Raw genomic sequence first — 23,307 nt, 5'->3', positions numbered from 1 at the left:
GTAGCAGAAGATTACAAAAGGCTTGCATGCAACTTCTCCCCTAGATCACATATGATCTTCCCCCATATCTTTCTCTCTCCCGCAGAAAAGTGAGAGAAAAGAGCTGAAACCATGAATTCAGGCTTCAGCTGCAGCTCCATATCTTTAGTGTTACTTCCATCTTTTCTTATCCTTCTCCTTCTCCTTCTCTTCTTCTCCTCTTCCGCCTTAAACGAAGAGTACCATTCCACTCACTTTTATTCTTCTTTCACCCCATTTAATCTTAGAAAAACCAAAAACACAACCCCAATGCGAGTTTCCCAAGATGGTTTTCTCTCAAATTATTCTATGTATAAAAGCAGTACTCACAAGGCTAGCAGCACCAAAGTAAGCAATTATAGTTCTTTGAGTGAAGTTATCTTTGTTCAATTGTTTGTAATATAATGATCACCATTGAATTTTTTTGTTGACATTTTTGCTATGAACAGAAGAAAACTAGTGTAAAGAGAATTGAAGAAGATTTAGCTAAAGCAAGGGCAGCAATTCAGGAAGCGATTCAGTCGAGGGACTATACAAGTGAGAAGGAAGAGACATTTATCCCTAGAGGATCCATTTACAGAAATCCATATGCTTTTCATCAGTTAAGTTTATAGCATTCAAGTTACTTTAATCCACATCACTATTAAGATTTTATTTTCAGTATGTGACAGTATATACTGTAATATTTAATATAAAACATGAGATGATTTCATTTCAAATTAATATTTTCTCTGTAATATTCTTTGGTAATCTTCGAATGATACATTTATATATCTCTCTCTCGTTTCCAAACAATTCAAGATATTGTCTACTTTTACAATATTCCAGACATTAATGTTACCTTATAATTGTACATTGGGCATTCAATGATTCTATTCCTCCCAAATAAAGAGAAATGTTAATTGATGTTTTGAGGATATTGGTTTAAAAAACATTTTTAGAAACTTTTTTATGGGAAAAGGAAAAAAGTAATTGATTTTTTTAAACAGTTTTTTTATATTTCCTATAAAAATAATATTAAAACTTACTTAAAATAGTCCATTAGCTTATATTCTAAGGATACCTGTTAATTAGACCCCTAAATAAAATATAAATTGATGTTCAAAATATACAATCATTCATAAAAGACAAAAATGTATAAAGATTAGTAACAAAGTTTATTTATACGTAATCACTCCAGGAGCCACATAGAGATGGTGAAGAGGTTCAAGGTATGGACCTACAATGAAGGGGAGCAACCTTTGATCCATAGTGGGCCACTGAACCACATCTACGCCATAGAAGGGCAATTCATCGATGAAATAGAAAGGGATAAAAGCCCCTTCAGGGCTAGCCATCCCGAAGAGGCACACGTATTTTTCATGCCCTTTAGCATAGCCAACATTGTCAGATTTGTTTACATGCCTATCACCAAAAAAACTGACTTCTATCGTGATCGGCTGCAAAAGATTGTAATTGACTACATCAAGTTCGTAGCAGAAAAGCATTCTTATTGGAACAGAAGCAGTGGTGCTGACCATTTTATGCTTTCATGTCACGATTGGGTACGTTAAACTTGTTGTTTTCTTTGGGGCACATAGCTTTTCTTATTTTGAAGAAGATCACATATTTATTAGCACTATACATTGCCATTCCTAAGAAACAAGGCTTTTCAATGTCAAAATATACATATATGCTAAGGCCAAATGATGAATTGACTACGTCATTTTCCATGTTAGAGCCTATAATATACATTTTAGGCTAAAGTGAAAACTAAACCTCTAAAATTTAGGAATTTTTAGATTTTACCCCTGAAATTATATTTCATTTGCATCAACAATACTCTATTTGTCCATATTTTCTGTTAAGTGCTATATAAACTTATCACACGTACATATTTAGTTCGTCTAATAAAATAATATCATGTCATTTTCATAATGTGACATGACATTATTTTATTAGATAAATTAAATATGTGTGATAAGTTTATATAGCACTTAATAGAAAATATGAATGAATGAATTGTTGATGCAAACATAATATAACTTCAGGGGGTAATATTATTTTTACATAGATCTACAAGTGATACCACTTTTATTAGCACCCGGGGAGGAGGAGGAAAAAAAAAAAACCTTGCTAACTTCACGCTTCAAGCCTCCTCAATATTGGCTAGATTCTTCAAATGTTCAAATTCTTATTTCATAATTCAGGCACCAGATGTGTCAGATGACAATCCTCAGCTCTTCAAGAACTTCATGAAGGTCCTCTGCAATGCCAATACCTCAGAAGGATTCCGACCCACAAGAGATGTTTCAATACCCGAAATTTACCTAGAATTTGGAACACTTGGCCCTCCTCACCAAGGCCAACCCGCAAACAATCGCCCAATCCTTGCCTTCTTTGGTGGTCGAGAGCATGGACAAATTCGAAAATTCCTACTCAAGCATTGGAAGGACAAAGATAGTGATGTACAGGTCCATGAATACCTCCCAAAAGGCCCCAATTACACCAAAATAATGGGCCAGACCAAGTATTGCTTATGCCCTAGTGGATTTGAAGTGGCAAGTCCTAGAATTGTGGAAGCAATTTACATGGGATGCGTCCCTGTGATCATTTCTGATAGTTATTATCTGCCTTTTAGTGATGTCCTTAATTGGAGCCAATTTTCTATACAAATTCCAGTGGAGAGGATACCTGAGATCAAGACAATATTACAAGGGATACCCTATGAGAAGTACTTAAAACTGCAAAAGCAGGTATTGAAAGTGCAAAGGCATTTTGTGCTAAATAGGCCTGCTAAGCCATTTGATGTCATTCACATGGTGCTTCACTCAGTGTGGTTGAAGAGACTAAATTTTGCGCTTCCTACTTAATTGGCTGGGGATACATAATCTTAGTTACCCTAGCAACCTTTTTTTTTTTTTTTTTGGTTTAGAATCTAGCTTAGCAACTTGATCACACTGGCCAGCTATGTAACTTTTTGTTGTTCAGTGAATTTTGCTAAACCTACTTAATTGGCTGGGGATACATAACCCTAGTTAGCCTAGCAACTTGTACCTAGAAAAGAAAAGTTTTAAAAAGTGAAACTTGTACTTGAAGCAATTTATCAGAGCCAGGGATTTTATTTTAATTTTGGTCAAGAAATTTAGTGATCCAAGACTCGCTACAGACTGAGACGTACATGCAAAAAACAACGTGTTCAAACCGCTGATGATTCCTTTGGGATTGGAGAAGATAATTAATCTTATGGAATCCCTATACTACGATCTTCACCTGAAAAACTTTTTCTTATCCACCTAAAATGGGGATCGTTACATGTGGATTTTTGCTGGGAGACCATGATTAGTTGTGATTAAGTGGACTTTCATTCCATAAAAATGGATGGTACAGAAACAAGCAATTTTCTTTTCGAAGATTTAATAATTTTTATCATATTTACTACTAATATAACCATATATCTATTAGATCCTTTACCTCAGATAAACTGAGAAGAGAAACCGTCCAGCAATGAGCTTTGGAATCAATAGAGACTAACCTTTCAATTCCCTAATTTTTTTTTAGTGAATATTAGTGGGAAAAGACGTTTTAGCTTTTCATAACACACTAATCATACCAATAGTCTTATATGACTCAGTAGAATTGCTTGATCTATCCCATAAGAATTATTTGGCTGCAATACCTCCCCTCCCATTTGCCGTAAGAAACCAAAAAAAAAAAAATCCCTCACTAACCTCAAACGTGTCTAATAATGCATACAAAGTTACAAACAACATTGTTTTTTTTTTCTTCTTCTTCTTTTTAAGAGAGAAAGGTAAATGGTGTACAAACTACTAATTATTCCCAAAAAAAAAAAATTTATGGACAAAAAATTTCACACCTGGCCGATGTGGTAGATTATTAGCAATAAATAAAAATGTGATGTTAATGGTGAACCCGTATAAGAATCAATAAGGCAAAAATATATATTTGATCCTTACATTTTGGACTAGTTCTCATTTTGGTCTCTACTTTCTATTTGCACCTATTTTAGTCCCTGAAAATTGAAAACCATTTCTATTTTGGTCCTTGTCATCATCTTAGTAACAGGAAAAGAAAACGTGGCAAACGGAGTACCCTATTGTCATGCTTCACCATTAAAAAAATAATTTACTAATCCTACATATCATTAGCCCACATGCCTGGTTAGCTTCCCACCACAAAAACGACCCATGTGACCTTATCATCAACCACCCACATGTGTGTTAGGTCAAAAAAAAAATCCCAAATCAGATAACAAACAAAACCCTAAATCCCATTCTCACCATTCAATTTGAGCTTACACTTCTCACTCATTTACCTAAAAAACCAAAATCCTTGAAAGGAAGCATCAAAATCATTAAACTACAATATCGAAACCCCAAAATCCTTATCGAAAAAATGAAAATGGTTTAATTGAGGATCTGAAATGGAAGGAACACTGTGATTTGAAAGAAGCCATCCACTGGGAATGAAAATGCCCAAATTGAAAGGAATAAATGATTCAGACTCTAGGACATTGAAGTGAGATTCAGAGGTGCCATCCACTAGTATTCAATTTTCAAATGTAAGTTTTCTCACTCTCTCTAACTTTCTATTTGTACTCATTCTTTAGGAACCACTCATTTACAGTTTTTCTTGTTATGCTTTACATATTTGGTATTTGTAAAATGTTGTTTGACTGTTTGTTGGTGCCTTTTTGTTTGCTATTCACGGGTTAAGGTGATCCATGTTTTCCCTGTTAGCAAGTAAATATTGGGTTGCTTTACATTATGCAAAATATTTTTTTGACTATTCGTTTTATATTATTTACAGATTCTTGGGTAGTATATTATGTCTTGTCTTGTTATTTATTCATTAAAACTGTTTGTTGGGCTTTGTTTTATGTGTGAGAGTTGAGTCTGATTACAAATCACCATCACCATCACCATCACCATCATGATTATCAAAATACCCATAATAAAAATCATCTTTAGGTTCACTTAATCACTAAGGCTTTACATCCATAGACTCTACTTCTACCTCAATGCATGGGATCAAGTTCAACCTCCTCCTCCTCTCCAGCTTCATCAAATAGAATAGGCTCATCTACTAGATGCTAAACAAATACATGAATCTCTTTATGACCATTTACCAAGTTTGTCGTGAACATTGCATCATCATCATCATCCACAATCAGGTGGAATAATGCACCTTCTCGATTCACCCTAGGCATTTTATAATAGCCTGCTAACAGAGATATATATATATATATATATATATATATATATATATATATATCACAACATTTAAAAAAAAAAAAAAAAAAAAAACCAAAGGCCAATAAACAGTTTTAGTGAATGAACAACAGGACATGACATAATATATTACCCAAGAATCTGTAAATAATATAAAATAGATAGTCAAAAAAATATTTTACATAGTGTAAAGCAACCCAATATTTTAGTCACTTTCTCATGCTAGCAAGGAACGCATGGACAACTTTGACCCATAAATAGCAAACAGAAAGGCACCAACAAACGGTCAAAAAACATTATACAAATACCAATTATGTAAAAGCATAGCAAGAAATAATATAAATGAGTGGTTCCTAGTGAATGAGTACAGACAAAAAGTTAGAGAGAGAGAGAGAGAGTGAGAAAACTTTTTTTTTTTTTTTTTTTTACCTTTTTAAATGGGATACCTAGTGGATGGCACCTCTGAATCTCACTTTAATGTCCTAGAGTATGAATTGTTTATTCATTTCGATTTGGAAATTTTTGTTCCCAGTGGATGGCTTCTTCAAATCATAGTGTTTCTTTTATTTCAAATCCTCGATTAAATGATTTCTATTTTTCGATTGGGATTTTGGGGTTTCGGTATTGTAGTTCAATGATTTTGGTGCTTCCTTTATGGGATTTTGGTTTTTTTTAGGTAAATGAGTGAGAATTGTGAGCTTAAATTGGATGGTGAGAATAGGGATTTAGGTTTTTTTTTTTTTATTTTGGGATTTTATTTCTAACCTCCCACACATGTGGGTGGTTGATGATAAGGTCACATGGGTCATTTTGGTGGTGGGAAGTTGACCAGGCATGGGGGCTAGTAACTCATAGGATTAGGAAAATATTATTTTAATGGTGAAGTTTAGCTGTAGTGCACTTTGTTTGTTACGTCTGCTTTTCTCGTTACTGAGATAACAGCAGGAACTAAAATAGAAACAATTTTCGATTTTAGGGACTGAAATAGGTGCGACCAAAAAGTAGGTACCAAAATGAGAATTGGTCCAAAATGTAAGGACCAGAAGTGTATTTTTGCCTATTAATAAAGGTTTTTCAACTCAACTATTGTGAAATTTCTTATGTTTATAAGATTGCTCTATTATTATTTATTCTCTAAGGATAAAAGTTGATAATTTCACTTGCCTTTTCTTATTTTGGTAAAAATAGAAATTTCAATGACTAAACAATGAACAAACTAAAACAAATATTACAATCATACAAAGTCCTAGGAGAGTCTAAACTAAGTAGCAAATATGCATCTGCTTATGGATTTTAGAGAAAACAACAAAAATCCTTAGATAAAACCCTCCCCTCCTAGTAAGTGCATCTGCACACTTGTTAACTTCTCTATAATAGTAATGAATTTTGAATAGCAGAATTCTTTTAAGCCATTCTTTGCAGTCAGCCACAATGAAATCATTACAATTTAGATTTCCCTCCTCCTTTAATAGATGTACAGCAAACTTTGCATCTAACCCTATCTCTAAAGCAGGTTAATTTAGAGAGATGCACAAATTTTCATCATTATGTAGATTCAACGTACACAATTTTTTAAAGAATGTACACAATTTTCTATATTCAACATACATGATTTCAAAGAATGTACAAAACTTTTCAAAGAATGTAAGAAATTTGTATATGCAATGTACATAATTCTTTATATTTAATGTATACAACTTTTTTTTTTTATAGAATATACACAATTTCAAAGTGTCAGGTTCTAAAGACTTAGGTATTTATGTATTTAGAACTCTAATATGTATTGTTGGCAAACCATGATCAAAATAATGTGTTTAGAAGTGTTTTTGTCTTGCTCAAAGTTGTGTATTTTATGTAAAGTTGGAATCGAGCTAATGCAGAAAAGATTAATGCATTTCGGCCTGGCTCGATCGATTGAAGCTTAGGCTCGATCGATCGAATCTCGGGCAGAATGTTTTTTTCTGCAGATTTCCAACTCAGTCCTAGTTGTTTAAAACGTTTTAGGGTTTTCTAATTTGTCCCAAGTATAAAAGGCAAACCCTAGCCACGTTTTAGTGTTGCTCATATTGCGGTTTGTGTAAATCTCTTGTGAGATCTAGAGGAGCTTTCCTTTACACAAACTTAGGGTTTTCAAGGAGAAGATTTTATCTACACCTTGATGATCAACTCGGTTGCTTCCATTGAAGCTTAAAGAAAACACAAGCGGGTGTGCTTGTATCTGGTGGTGAATCCAAGAAAGAAGGAGTCTGTGGATTCGGAGCTTGCACGTGGTCGTGTCAGTAAGTTCTACTGGTTGGTAGCAATAAGAAGTCGAGCGTGGGGCCTTGTAAGTCTTATTGTATGAACTTCGATTCTTTCAAGATAGTGGATTCAAGTTTACCTTGAGGATAGCTAGGTCAAATCCTCCCCAGGTTTTTACTGGTTTGGTTTCCTGGGTGATCATATCTTGTGTTATTTATCTTTCCGCTGCTTAGCATGATATGATCTTTGTGATTGTGATAACCTAGATTTGTTAAATTGGACTAAGTAACAACTTGGCTAATTACCTAGGTTAAATCAATTGTGTTTTAAGGGGTCTAAAAACTATCATAAAGAATGTTCAAAATTTTGTATTTTCAAAGAATTTACAAAATTTTATATATTCAACATACACAACTTCAAAGATTGTACACAATTCTTTATATTTAATGTATAATTTTTTTTATTATAGAATATACACAATTTCAAAGAATGTTCAAAATTCTGTATTTTCAAAAAACTTACAAAATTTTATATATTCAACGTACACTATTTCAAAGATTGTACACATTTATGTATATTTAATGTACACAAATTTTCAAATAATGTATGCAATTCTGAATAATTAACATACACAACTTTTAAAAAAATGTACACAATTTTGTATATTCAACATACATAACTTTAAAGAGTATACACAGTTTTGTATATTTAATGTATACAATTTTTCATATAAATGAACACAATTTTACATATTCAATATACACAATTCCAAAGATTGTACACTATTTTGTCTATTCAATCTACACAATTTTTCAAAGAATAAATACAATTATGTATATTCAACACACACAATTCCAAAGAATGTAGAAAATTATGTATATTCAAGTTACACAATTTCAAAGAATGTAGACAATTATGTATATTTGTAGACACCGCATTTTGTATCCCTTATGACTTGGGCCCCCATTCTCCAATGATGTTGAATTCTAAGACCTAAGGTTGATTTAGGACCCAATCAAAAGTTAAATTGACTTGCGAAGTGTTAAAATTAAAAATATAACTTTTAATGAGCAAATAAACCTATTTTTGAAAAATAAGGCCAAAAGAAACTTTCGCTATACGAACGCAAGAATCAGCTTGCATATGCAACTTCTTGCATGCATATGTAGGCCCGATCTTGCTCACACATAGCAATTTCTAAAAACTCTACAAGGTAAGTTTTTTGTATTTATGTTAAGGTTTGGAACGAATCCCACATCGTCTGGGAGTCGTTCCAAACCCTCTCTTTCACACTATAAGTAGCCTTACATGGTATATTTTTAAAATATACAAAAGTTCCACGAGAAAACACTAAGATTCACTAGAAATAGTGAATCAAAGAGAGAGTTTTTCACAAAACACCCTCAAGTCAATTTTCTTTTGATTAGGGCCTTTTTTTACCTTGATCTTTGAGTTTAAGATTATTAATCACCATTTATTTAATTATGAATAGATTTGACTAAGGGGAATAGTCAAAAATCAAGTTTGAAGAGTTTTTGGATAGAAACTTGTGTACGCATAATCTTGCTTGCGCACGCAGGCTTGCTTATGCACACACAGCCTTGTTCATGCATGCGTATGAACTTGCCTAGAAACTCTAATTTTATTTATCTGTTTTTTATTCTGCCTTTACATGTTTGTCTTGTTTAGCTTCTTTTTCCATGTTTTTATGCTTTCAAAGTCTCTGTTTCACATGTTATTTGTTTGTTTGCTTTCACATGTTATAATTAGGGTTTTATTGCTTTAATGCTATGAACATGCATTCACATGCTCATGCATGATGCCACAAGTACTGAGTTGTTGCAAGGTAAGTAAGGGTAAATCATGCATTTGTAATGTTCATGCATTTGTGATATGATCTTGCTTTGATAATGTATATGAACATGCATGTTTAGATGAGTATTTCCAATGTATAGATACAATCACATGTTGCTTAGATCTTTCTATATTTGTGTTTTTGTCATAATTGTTGCCTTGGATGAATAACATGGAGCTTGTGATAAAGCATGCTTAGATGTATTATTAAGGTTGGTGATGTGATGAATGCTTTGATACCATGCTAGATGAATGCTAGGACCTTTGATATGTGATTCCATGATTAGATGAATGGTAGGTCTTTGTTTGTAAGCATGATAGACGTATGATTAGGTCTTTTGGGATGATTGATGCCATATTGATTGTTAAAGGAATGTTAGTATGTGTCTGAGTTAAATAACAATATTGAATGTGCCTTTAATAGGGTTAAGACATAAGACACAATGATGGGAAGCCAATTTTAGGATTGGACGGTTTTGGGTGTCTAACACCTTCCTAAGACCGTATCTTAACTCCGAACCCATATCTCTAATAGTAAGATTAAAAAGTCCTCCCACGAGAGGATGCTATATATATGGTTCTTAGGCCATTGCAAAAACTAGGTGGTGACTCCTCTGACTCCTTTGCGTCCACAATATTCACAGTACATAATTTCAAATAATGTACACAATTCAGTATATTCAATGTACACAATTTTAAAAAATATACACAATTTTATATATTCAATGTACATAAATTTTCAAAGTATATACTCTATTTTGTATATTCAATGTACATAATTTTAAATAACGTACATGTACAATTCTAAATATTTAGCGTACACAATTTTAAATAATATACATAATTTTATATATTTAGCGTACATAACTTTTAAAAGAATGTACACAATTTTATATATTTAATGCACACAATTTTCTAAAGAATGAATACAATTATGTATATTCAACATACACAATTTTATATATTCAGCATACATAAATTTTCAAAGAATGTACACAATTCTATATAGTCATTGTACACAATTTCTAAAATATGAACATAATTATGTATATACAACGTACACAATTTTAAAGATTATACAAAATTATGTATATTCAACATACATAGCTCTTCAAATAATGTACACAATTATGTACATTCAACGTACACAAATTCAAAAAATGTACACAATTTTGTATATTCAATGAACACAACTCCTATAAAAAAAAATGAACACAAATTCAAGGAATGTACACAATTCAATATACACAATTCAGTATATTCAATGTACATTGGTTTTAAAGAATGGAGATGATTCTGTATATCTAACGTACACAATTTCAAAAAAATGTATATAATTTATATATTTGAGGAACAAAATTTTTCAAAAAAATGTACAAAATTTTGTATACTCCTCATATATAATTTCAAATAATGTACACAATTTTGTATATTCAATTTATATAATATTTTTAGAGAATACACACAATTCTATATATTTGACATACACATTTGTTCAAGAATGTATATAATTCTAAATATTCAACGCCACCATTTCAATTGCTAGGTTTGGAGATTAGATCATTGCACCTCTTACACCAATGACTTTGGTGGTTGAACCACCAGTTTGGTGGCTGAACCACCAATATGGTGGTTTGCTTGAAAAAATTTACTTGTCATATCAAATGCCTAAAAACATTTTACTGAAAATGTATTACTTTAAAACAAACAGATCGGTAAAATCTTTTTATGTTTAAAATATTTTACATTTGAAAATATTTTACTTCAAAAATGGAGCATTAATTAATTTTAACTAAAATCTCCATAATATGCCTCTAAAATGCCTATACCTCTACTTTATATTAAAAAAATCCATAATAATAAAATTATTATAAAATTATGGGCAACAAAATTTGCCTCCCTATAAGTATGATTTACAACCCAATCAGTGAAATAATAAAAAACAACTCTAGTATCACCTATGACATGTTTGATAGCCCAATGGGGATCCGAAAAACTTGAACCTCCTTTGTATTTTTTATTTACTCAATTCTATTTTTCGATCAAAGGGAAGAAAGGAACGACACCGGAAAAAGAAAAAAAAAAGTGCTCTCAACTCGAAATAAAATTATGAAAATTTTCGTTGCAGTTAAGATAGTAATAATAAGTAATACAATAATTTCTAACTACATTTCTAATCCCAGTATAGTGTTTTGTTTTTAATTTAAGTATTTTGTATGATATTGTTGACCTATCCATCAATCTACATTTCTATTCTCATTCTCTTTTAAATAATTTTAAATTAAATTGAAAATTTTATTTTAATTCAAGCCTAGGCCTTAAGCTTGAGTTTCAAGTTTCACAAAAAGTGCCTTCTCAAAAAATAAAATAAAATAAAATAAAATGTTTCACTAAAAGTGAATCCACTTTTATTCTTTCTCTTTTTTGAACTTATTCCAATTTTAAAATTAGAAGGGGGAGAAATACCTTAGCGGATTTGTTGGCATTAGGATTTCCCTGTTCACGAATCACTAATTAGGGATTGATTGAAAATAAAATGCCATTTTTGGAGAAATTATATAATCCTCTGTTAGATCACATCACTTGTCTACTATTCCACTAAAAGACTCCCACTTGTTTAAAGTTGCTGAGTCACTAATCAGTTTCTGTTTAAAAAAATTTCTAACTCAGTAATTTTAAACAAGTGTGAGTCTTTTAATGAAATGGTAGACCATATCATTTATCCACCATGAGAACCTTATAATTTCTCTCATTCTTGATGGAATTTTTGGCCCTTTTCAAGCCATAAAAATGTGGGATCTTACACTTATTGCGTGAACGTACATTGGCATGATTTTTACTTTCTATTCTACCAAAAGTAGCACCCATACTCTTGTGGAGGAAATTCGTTTTTTTTTTTTTTTTTTTTGGTTTTGTTGCCAGGCATTAATTTGCATGCTGCAAATTTACTCTATTATCAACATAGTTAAATACAATGATTATCGATATGAGTGACTGCTCTTTATTTCAAATGTAATTAAAATGTAAAATTGTACTAAATCACATGAGTATGCAAAAAGGCATTTCAATAGTCAAAGTTCATATGAGAAAGTGTTTGACTAGTGAAAGGCCATTAGCATGGAAAACTACTATATACTTTAGGAGTATCATAAATTTAATTAATATGGTCCACTACTATGTGAGAAGAATGAATTTATGGTACTCCAATAATGTTATATAATTATTACTCAATTAGCATAATCATATCACATGTGATTGTCAAACACTTCCCCATATAAATTTTGATTAGCAAATGTTGGCAAGCTAAAGCTTGCAACATTAATGCAACTTCTCTTGCAGCCTATATATGGTATTTCCCATATATTTTCATCTCTCTTTAAAAGAAAATCCTACATAAGATTGAAAAAAAAAAAAAAAAAAAAAAAAAAAAAAAAAAAAAAAAACTGAAGCCATGGCAGGCTTCAGCTGCTCCATATCTTTTGTAATTATTCCATTTTCTCTAATTCTTTTCTTCCTCTTCTTTTCCTTTTCCTTAATCATAGACTATTCCACTCTCTTTACCCCTTCCTATCTTAGAAACAGCCACCACACAAACCCATAACAAGTATCCAAAGATGGGCTTCTTTCAACCAATCCCAATACACATAAGGCTGGTAATATCAAAGTAAGAAACATCTAAATTTTGCTAAGTTTTTGTTTAAAATTTTATGATTGCTATTGCTCGTTGTTTGATCGTTGCTAGTTGTATTTTGAATTTTTTTTTGGTTAACGTAAAAGCTGACCAGAAGAAAAATAGCTTAAAGATAATTGAAGTAGGCTTAGCTAAAGCAAGGGCCGTGATACGTGAAGCAGTTTGGAGAAGAAGATATATATGTCCTGGAAGAAAGAGATCTTTATCTTTAGAGAGGTTCCATTTACAGAAATCTATATGCTATTTAGAGAGAAAACCTTTTGCCTTTTCTCTTTGTACTTCATAGAAAAAATCCTTATTTTTTGCTCACTCATCTCATGATCTCAAAAAGAGTACTGTTTGATTGTGTAAAACTTAAGGAGTCAATTTTGGATTGGAGGCTGTTTCGGTTTAGCTTGGGGAACGATATATATCACTATCGCTCAATATCGGTGTACCGTTTTAGAGTGCCCTTGGGGATTCTCATCTCACCTTCTATAAAGGCAATCATGGGGATTACTGCCTCTTCCTCTCACCTATCTTCATGCCATTGCCCCTCTTCATAGTACCTAATGCCTACTCTTGGGGGAATCCTGTAACGAGCCCTAAAGTTCTCTATCCCCTCCTCGGAGTCTTCTAGACACTTAAACCTACCCATTTCTATAAGGGCTTGAAGGGAACTTGAAAGGTTGGAGGGAGAAAAAAGGGCCGAGAAGAAGAAATGTATGAAAAACAGAAAAATATATGGAAAAACTGAGTGTAGAGATTTGTGAAGACTTACAGAAATAAGGAGGATCTCCTCGGATAGACTTTTAGTATTTGTAAAGATCACGAATGAAAAGGGAAGTTTGGTACATTCAGTGTATGTGTGTTAAAGCTAAGTGCATGCTAAAAGTAAAAAAGAGGGTTTGATTTGAGCGGTATTTATACAAAGGAGAGAGCAGAGAGCGGAAAAATTCCCGCTCGATTCCCATCAAAGCCCTCAACCATAGGATTTGCATCATGCCGTAGAATGTGGGGGACAAAAAGCCACAAGAATTTAATAAGGACGTGTCTCGAACACTGCAGTGCCAGGAGCGTGTCTTGGGTAGTCAAAAAGACGTCTTTACAATCAGAGGAAGAGCGAAATGAGCACGGAGCTGATGTAAAGACATCGAAATCCTCCTTTCTTCTCGAGGAGCCAGAAAGAAGAACTTTGAGAGGCTATTGTAATGCCCTTGGGCTCTGAGATTCATTATCTACCTGTATATTAGGCTTGTGGCCCAAGCCGAGGACAAGGACCCGCCCGAGGAGGAGAGGCCTTCGTCAGAAGAGACTGTGTTGAAAAATAGAAAGGTGGGATTTGGTCATAATAGCTCTGGAGAGTGTGCCGAGGATGAAAATGTCCTCGGTCAAACTAGGCCGAGGTCCTGGAAGATGGTTTGACAACAAGAAGCATTGCAAAAATATCAGATAAGGAAGAGCCCCAAAATATCTAGGGAGAAATTGCTACCTCCGCATTAAATGCACTACAGCTAACTCCTTGGTCGCATTAATGTAGAAGTGATACCTGAACAGTGTATTTCAGCCTTACAGCTATTACATGAGGACTTATGAGAGGTACTGATAGGACAAGTACCAGCACTAACCATCTAGCAAACAGGTGGAATGTGAAGATGAAAAGTGAAGAGAGTATAAAAGAAGAGGGAGGCAATGAGATGAAGGGATGGAAAAAACAATATAGCATTCCAGAACCAAACTTGTAATCAGACTTGAGAATAATATATAAGAACAGACCTCCTCAGACTTTGCCGAGAACGATTTTTCTTCAATACAACCCTTTTTGTTTTCATTCTCTTATCATCTGAATCCCTCCCAGTGTTCGTTTGATTAACTAAAGCCCAATTTTCCAACTCATTCTCTACAAATTCATTATTTTTGGGCTTTTTGGGCCTAAGTCAATCCACATAGTGGGCTGGGAACTCAAATCTAGTCCTTTCAAATATAAACAATTTTTCTTTTTTGGTTAGACCGCATTGAAGCAGCTAGTGAAGGTAGAAGATCTACCTTTTAACTGCTTGTTGACGAAATGGGAGGTTTGATTGTTTAGTGTATGATAGGCTTAGATTTGAAGTATTTTTAATTTCCTTTATTTATTTATTTTAAGGAGCAAATTGAGAGTTATTTGACTCTTATTTTGGGTAGTTTCGTGAAATCAATGAAAATGAGATTATTTTTGCAATTTTTTTTGTTAGATTGTGTTGAAGAAAATATTATCTAGTGGAAAGTAATAAATAAGGAGAGAGAGAGAGAGAGAGAGAGAGAGAGAGAGAGAGAGAGAGAGAGAGAGAGAGAGAGAGAGAGAGAGAGAGAGAGAGAGAGAGAGAGAGAATGCTAGTATTAATTAGGTGATAAGGTGGAAAATAATAGCATATAATGATTTTTTTTAACCATTAGATTTCTTAGAAATTTACGGTATAAAAAATGTGTAAGTTTGATGAGTTACACCAGGTGTAACTTGAACCCATCTCATATAATTTTCCACCCAATAACTTGTTAATGAATTTATATTTTGACAATTCCACTGTTGGATTACATATTCTATTTGTTCTAAACATGCATGCCAATTTTCATATTTATCAAATATTATTCATCATTTGGTCCATAAATTCATCTTTTATGCATTATTTTAAACTACAAAAACTTAAATTTATATAATTGATAGATGACATAACTATTGATCTTTGATCACCTTGAAATTATGCAAGTATGGAGAATATATAAAGATAATGTAATCCAATATAAATATATATAGGGTTGGGTTCAAGTTACACTTGGTGTAATTCTAAACAATGTTACACCACTCAATATTTTTTAATTGGATGCAAATTTTGACAAATCCATCAATAAATATATATATATATATATATATATATATATAGGGTTGGGTTTAAGTTACATCTGGTGTAACTCTAAGTAATGTTACACCACTCAATATTTTTTAATTGGATGCGAATGTTGACAAATTGACCATTGGATTACATTATCTTTATATATTCTTCATACTTGTAAAATTTCAAGGTGATCAAAGATCAATAATCATGTCATCAATCAATTGTATAAATTCAAAATTTTGTAGTTTATAATAATGCATAAAAGATGAGTTATGGATTAAATGATAAATAACATCCAATTGACATGAATATTAAGAACATATAGAACATGTAATCCAACGGTAGGATTTTCAAAATATGAATTTTATAATAGGTTATTGGATGGTATAACATTGCTTAGAGTTACACCAAGTGTAACATGAACTCAACCCTATATATATAATTTCTTTTTTTGTTTTGACCCCCTAAAGTAAAATTTTGGACATCTTAAATTCCTAATTCTAAATCTTTTTTTTTTAAGTCTAATTTTTATAAATATATATAATAAAATATAATAATAGTTATTTTATTATATTTTTTTAGAAAATTATTTTATTATGTTTATTGAGATATAAAAAAATAATTTAAATAAAATATATCAATCTATTCCAAATAAACTTTTAGTATACTTGTATTATTTTTCTTTTAGTAATTATTAAGCCAAAAACTATAGTTTAATTATTATTTTTCCATTCCATACTAGCCCAGCATTCATTGCCTTTATTTTTCCTTCTTTCCTCGTTTATATGATTGTATAACCTCCATTTAATTTTCTTTTCTTTTCTTTTTTCATGCAACACAACCCATAGGTCTGATGCCTCTTCCCTCCCACCTCTATTAATATTATTTTTTTTCTTTTTCTAATCCAAATCACACAAGTAAGAGCAACCGCATCAATAAGTGTAAAAGTTTTATTCTATTTTACGCTAAAAATCTACTTTTTTTCTATTTTACACACTCAATTTGCAAAAACATCCGCATTAGATTATCTATTATACACTATCTTTTATTAAAATAATACTTTTTCACATTTTTTATTATTATTTCCCTTACACATACACGGCCCCACCACCTTACCAAACACCACTTCTCTAAACACTCTCTCTTTCTTTTTCTCATTCTTCTTTCTACTTTCTTCTTCTACAATTTTTCTTCTTCAGCATCTTCTTTCTTTCTTCTTTTTCTTATTCTTTTGCTATTCTTTCTTTCTTTCTTCTTCTTTTTCATTTCTAAAAAAAAAAAAAAAAAATCTTTCCCTTTCTCCCCCTCTCTCTCTATCAAATTGGTGCTCTCTTCAAATCTGGAAAAAAATCTCTCTACCAAGCCTTCATGGCTCAATACACTCACACACTCTCTCATGGCGGCGGCAAGCTTGGATTTTGAGTTGATTTGTATTTTTCCAAAAGGGTTTTCTATTGTGTTTTATTTTGAGTTGATTTTAAGTTGGGTTTGTGATGATTTTCATTAATTTTGGGTTGATTGTGTTTGGATTAAATTGATGTTGTAATGGGTTGGTTGTGGTGGTGGTTGGTTAGTTGTGATGGTGGATGGATGTTGGTGGTCGGCTTCGGCTTCTTCTTCTTCTTCTTGGCATTGAAGACTGGGTGAGAGAGAGTCTGACAAGGCAAGGGAGAGGAGAGAGAAAAAAAATCATATACAAAACTACAGTAACCGTGCATATAATTTTGCATATAAACAGTGTTTTAGACAGACTGATGTGGGTAGTTTTTGAGCAAAAATGTGTAAAATTTGCAACTTTTTCTATTTTGCACGGATTGGTGCGATTGCTCTAAGACCTACAACTAACAATGTCATTACAATTTCCAACACGCCCTCATCTTCACATGATTAAACTTATCACTTCACTATGAAATATTTCTTTATTTTTCAAGACTTTTTTCACCTCCATCACAACTCTCTCTCTCTTAGTTTCACCTCAAACCCTATCTTTCTTTTAAGAGAAATACTAATGAATGTCCTTAGCGCAATGATTTATAATTCATTTAAAGAAAGTTTTTATGAGAAAAAAAAAGTAATTAATATATTGATAGTTTTTTCTATTTCCCATAAAAGTGGTGTCAAAACTTTTCTAAAATAGATTGTTAACCATTGCATTAAGGACATCCGTGAGTATGATAAGAAGCTTTAGACTTTTAGCCCCTTTTCAAGGAGTCATAGCTTGTTGGATGTTCACTGGCATCACCATTTTCCACCAAACAGCATGTCTTCGTCATTAAGGTAAAGAGGAGTTAGACATGAAGGAAGGAAGTAAGTATGACTAGGTGTGAGGGGAAAGAAAGAAGTATTTGGTGTGTAATTTTGGTACCGGTCCAACATCCATTAATTAGTTGGAATTCGATATATATCTTAGTATGGTTGAAACAGCTCCGATACAACCGATATTTAAACCGGTACGAAATGCTAGTGTTTTTATACTAACCAAGGTTCCGGCATGGTAAATACCGATCGTATTGATTTATATGGTATGAAATTGTCTTCTAGATAAAACCACCTAGTTTTATTTAGGTCCAATAACAAACATCATGATAGCAATATGGGGTTTTTTTTTTTTTTTTTTTTTACACGATTCCACCATAGCGCTAACCATTTTTGTTATAGGCTAAGTTAAACTCATCAATGCTTAACATATTTTGATTATCGATATCAGTGACCAGTACTCTTTTATTCAAATGTAATTAAATGCAAGCCACATGACTATGCTGGAGGTCATTTACAAGTCAAAATCTTCCTCTCTATAACAGAAGATAACAAAAAGCTTGCATGCAACTTCTCCTCTAGTTCATATATGATCTTCCTCATATCTTCCTCTCTCCCCCAGAAAAGTGAGACAAAAGAGCTGAAACCATGACTGTAGGCTTCAGCTGCAACTCCATATTCTTAGTGTTACTTCCATCTTTTCTTATCCATCTCCTTCTCCTTCTTTCTTCTCCTCTTCTGCCTTAACCGTAGAGTACCATTCCAATCACTTTTATTCTTTTTTCACCCCATCCAATCTTAGACAAACCAAGGACACAACCCTAATTTTCCCAAGATAGTTTTCAAATTATGCTATGAATAAAAGCAATACTCACAAGGCTAGTAGTACCAAAGTAAGAGCAATTATAGTTCTTCGAGTGAAGTTATCTTTGTTCACTTGTTTGTAATATAATGATTATACCATTGAATTTTGTGGTTAATATTTTTGCTCTGAACAGAAGAAAACTAGTGTAAAGAAAATTGAAGAAGATTTAGCTAAATCAAGGGCTGCAATTTGTGAAGCGATTCAGTCAAGGATTTATACATGTAACGACTCAAGGAAAAGAGCTAGCCGCATCTGCACTATACCTCAAAAGGACTAGTCACAATTGAGACTCCTTACAGTTGTTAATAAAGCTCAGATCTATCTAGTAAATATCCGATATGGGACTCATCACATACCCACATACTCACACAATCAATCAAATTGGAACATCACAATCTCCCACATTAAAATCCCTAATGTCCTCGTTAAGGCCCACTTTGTGGGGTAATGTCTCTGAGCTCACATGAGATTACCGGGCCGGCTCTGATACCATATGTAACGACCCAAGGAAAAGCGCTAGCCACATCTGCGCTATATCTCAAAAGGACTAGTCACAATTGAGACATCTTGCAATTGTTAATAGAGCCCAGATCTACCCAATAAATACCCGACGTGGGACTTATCACACACTCACACACTGACACAATCAATCAAATTGGAGCATCACAATACAAGTGAGAAGGAAGAGAGATTTATCCCTAGAGGATCTATTTACAGAAATTCATATGCTTTTCATCAATTAAGTTTACGACATTCAAGTTACTTTAATCCACATCACAATTAAGATTTTATCTTTAGTATCTGACAGTATATAGTGTAATATTTATTATTTAACATAAAACAAGAGATGAATTCATTTCCAATTGACATTTTCTCTGTACTATTCTTTGGTAAGTCTTCGAAAGACACATCTATATATCTCTTGTTTCCAAACAATTCAAGACATATAAGCCGTTGTCTACTTTTACTATGATCCAGATATTAATGTTACCTTATAATTGTACTTTGGGTTTTCAATGATTCAATGAGTCAATTCTTTCTGAATGAAATATAAATTCATGCCTATCAAAAAAAAAGAAATATAAATTCATGTGCAAAAAAATATATGGATTAGTAACAAAGTTTATTTATATGTAATCACTTCAGGAGCCACATAGAGATGGTGAAGAGGTTCAAGGTGTGGACCTACAATGAAGGAGAGCAACCTTTGGTCCACGATGGGCCACTGAACCACGTATACGCCATTGAAGGGCAATTCATCGATGAAATAGAAAGGGATAAAAGCCCCTTCAGGGCTAGCCATCCCGAAGAGGCACACGTATTTTCCATGCCCTTTAGCATATTCAACATTGTCAAATATGTTTATATGCCTATCACCACGCAAACTGACTACTATCGTGATCGACTGCAAAGGATTGTAATTGACTGCATTAAGATCGTAGCAGATAAGCACCCTTATTGGAACAGAAGCAGTGGTGCTGACCATTTCATGCTCCCATGTCATGATTGGGTACGTACGTTAAGATCATTGTTTTCTTAGTGATGATCGTCTATCTTTTGCTAATTAAGTATGGTATCTTGGGGGCACATGAAGCTTTTTGATTTTTTGAAGATCACGTATCTATTGTTTCTGTATATATACATTGCATTCTCAAGAAGAAGTAAGGCTTTTCATGAATGTCAAAATACACATGCTAAGCTAAGGCCAAATGATGAATTTACTAAATCTTTTTTCGTGTTAGGGATTACAATATACATTTTACTTTAAAGTGTGTACAATAATTCTTGGAACATCAAATTTTTCATGATTAATTTTTGAGGTGATAAGTTGATATTGAAGCAATATCACTTTTATATAAGCCTACAAATGATACTTTTATTAGTACTTATTATAACATATCATCTTATCAGTTTGTGAAAAAAAATTATTTAAAAATTTACATCTTTGAACTTATTTATTGCAAAAAAATAGAGGGGAAAAAAAAAGAGTTGGTATCCATCTTGTGTCTAGTAAACTCTTTTTTTTTCTTGTAGCCAAAATAAAAACCCTAAAATAACTAAAACTTGCTAAGTTCAAGCCTCCTCAATATTGACTAGATTGTTAGTCAAGTAATGTTCTTCTAATGTTGAAATTCCTATTTCATAATTCAGGCACTAGATGTGTCAGATTTCAATCCTCAGCTCTTCAAGAACTTCATGAAGGTCCTCTGCAATGCCAATACCTCTGAAGAATTCCGACCTTCAAGAGATGTCTCAATACCTGAAATTTACTTACGGTTTGGAACACTTGGCCCACCTCACCAAGGCCAAGCCCCAAACAACCGTCCAATCCTTGCCTTCTTTGGCAGTCGAGACCGTGGACAAATTCGAAAAATCCTACTCAAGCATTGGAAGGACAAAGATTGTGATGTACAAGTCCATGAGTACCTCCCAAAAGGCCGCAATTACACCAAAGTAATGGGCCAGGCCTAGTATTGCTTATGCCCTGGTGGATTTGAAGTGGCAAGTCCTAGAATTGTGGAAGCAATTTACATGTGATGTGTCCCTGTGATAATTTCTGATAGTTATTATTTACCTTTTAGTGATGTCCTTAATTGGAGCCGATTTTCTATACAAATTCCAGTGGAGAGGATACCTGAGATCAAGACAATATTACAAGGGATACCCTATGAGAAGTACTTAAAACTGCAAAAAAAGGTATTGAAAGTCCAAAGCATTTTGTGCTAAATAGGCCTGCTAAGCCATTTGATGTTATTCACATGGTGCTTCACTCAGTGTGGTTGAGGAGACTAAATTTTGCTCTTCCTACTTAATTGGATGGGGATACATAATCTTAGTTAGCCTAGCAATTTTTTTTTTTTTTTTTTTGAGAATCTGGACTAGCAATTCGATCACATTGGCCAACTATGTAACTTTTAGTTGTTCAGTGAAATGTAATTTTTGGTGCCCATTTATTAACAATAAAAATATTGCGTAGAATTACGGTTGTACTTAGAAAAGAAAAGTAAAATTTTAAAAAGTTATGCCTAAACAAATAAACAAAAATAAGCTAGAAAAAGAACCTCATTCAAACATAAGCCTAGTCATAAATTACCCTTATAAAGTTTGACATGAGTAGTGAATTGATAACGTCTCTTATCTTTAAATTAGGGATCTAAGTTCGAATCATGCATACACCTAAAAAACTCATTGATATCTTGATATAAAAGTAGAAAGCAATCATGCGCGTTTAAATCTTGGAGCTCAATAAAAAAGCAGACTTTTTCAGACCCACAAGTCCCTTTGTTCAAAATATAACAAACATTACAGACTTCTAAAAGCATTCACAATGATGCTGTCATATTGCTAAAAAGTTATTTTTAGCACCACAAATAACAAAATGCATACTCCATTGATGGTGCTAAAGTTAAAACTTTTAGCATCAAAGTTACAGTAAACTTTCAAAAATGACAGCTTACTGTAACTCCAAAGTTATAAAAAATATTTTTTTTTAATTTTGTTCTCTCTCTTCTTTTCTTAAAAAATAATCTTGTTTCTCTCTTCCTTCTTCTCCTTCTTTTTCCTCTGTTTCTCTCTCTTTCTTCTCTCCAATTTGCTCTCTTCTTCTCCTCCTCTCTTGTTCTTCTCTAACTTAAACTCTCTATTAAAAAAATGCATAGAGAGTGATTAGTGGTCAGCGGCATGCCTATGCGGTGGCGGTTGAGAACCGAACATGTAGTGCTAGTGCAATGGTTGTTTGGGTTGTTGGGTTTTGTGGGTTTCCGATCAGTGGGTTTGTGGGCTTCGATCTGTTGGTGATTGTGGTGGTGGTGATTGATTTTGGATTGTGGGTTTTGTGGCTATGGGTTGAAGAGAGGGAGATGCGGTGCTGTGGTGGTGGTGATTGCTTTGGGGTAGTACGTGTGGTGGTTGTGGGTTGAAGAGAGGGAGACGTGGTGCTGTGGTGGTGTTGATTGCTATGGGGTTGTGGGTGTGGTGGCTTTGGGTTGAAGTGAGGGAGAAGAGACAAAGAAGAAGAGAGAGAGAGAGAGAAAATAATAAATAAATGAATAATGTTTAGCTTTGTTATGAAAAATAAGAGCATTGATGTTGAGTAAGTTGTGAAATTGTAAAATAAAATAGATAAAATAGTTTTTTTAGGAGCTAAAAGCTATATTTTTTAGCACCATCTATGTGAATGCTCTAAGGGGGCTGAATTTCACGAAAAAACTTCAAGCAGTAGTATCAAGGTTATCAATATTGAGCTTATAAATTTAACTTTTAGTTTTTAATTTTTATGTACAACTTTTTAAAATCTTT

At 32.9% G+C, this 23,307-nt stretch overlaps 1 protein-coding gene and 1 pseudogene across 1 annotated transcript; both read left to right on the top strand.

The window, feature by feature from the left end:
* Window positions 1-3,109, top strand: LOC126715467 (probable glycosyltransferase At5g20260). The gene is made up of 4 exons (XM_050416067.1): window positions 1-366; window positions 468-619; window positions 1,199-1,562; window positions 2,208-3,109. The coding sequence occupies exons 1-4, from the start codon at window positions 112-114 to the stop codon at window positions 2,868-2,870; spliced, it is 1,434 nt and encodes a 477-aa protein (XP_050272024.1). The 5' UTR covers window positions 1-111; the 3' UTR covers window positions 2,871-3,109.
* A 16,038-nt stretch (window positions 3,110-19,147) lies between these two features.
* Window positions 19,148-21,821, top strand: LOC126707391 (probable glycosyltransferase At3g42180; annotated as a pseudogene).
* The last annotated feature ends 1,486 nt before the right edge of the window (window positions 21,822-23,307 follow it).

Source organism: Quercus robur, chromosome 2, assembly GCF_932294415.1.
Source record: "Quercus robur chromosome 2, dhQueRobu3.1, whole genome shotgun sequence".
Taxonomy (NCBI): Eukaryota; Viridiplantae; Streptophyta; class Magnoliopsida; order Fagales; family Fagaceae; genus Quercus; species Quercus robur.
This window is presented reverse-complemented; position numbering and strand designations above follow the sequence as displayed.

Coding starts and splice junctions, on each gene's coding strand:
- LOC126715467 (XM_050416067.1), top strand. CDS start 112: ATGAATTCAGGCTTCAGCTGCAGCTCCATATCTTTAGTGTTACTTCCA. Junction 367..467: donor ACAAGGCTAGCAGCACCAAA/GTAAGCAATTAT, acceptor TGCTATGAACAG/AAGAAAACTAGTGTAAAGAG. Junction 1,563..2,207: donor TGCTTTCATGTCACGATTGG/GTACGTTAAACT, acceptor TTCATAATTCAG/GCACCAGATGTGTCAGATGA.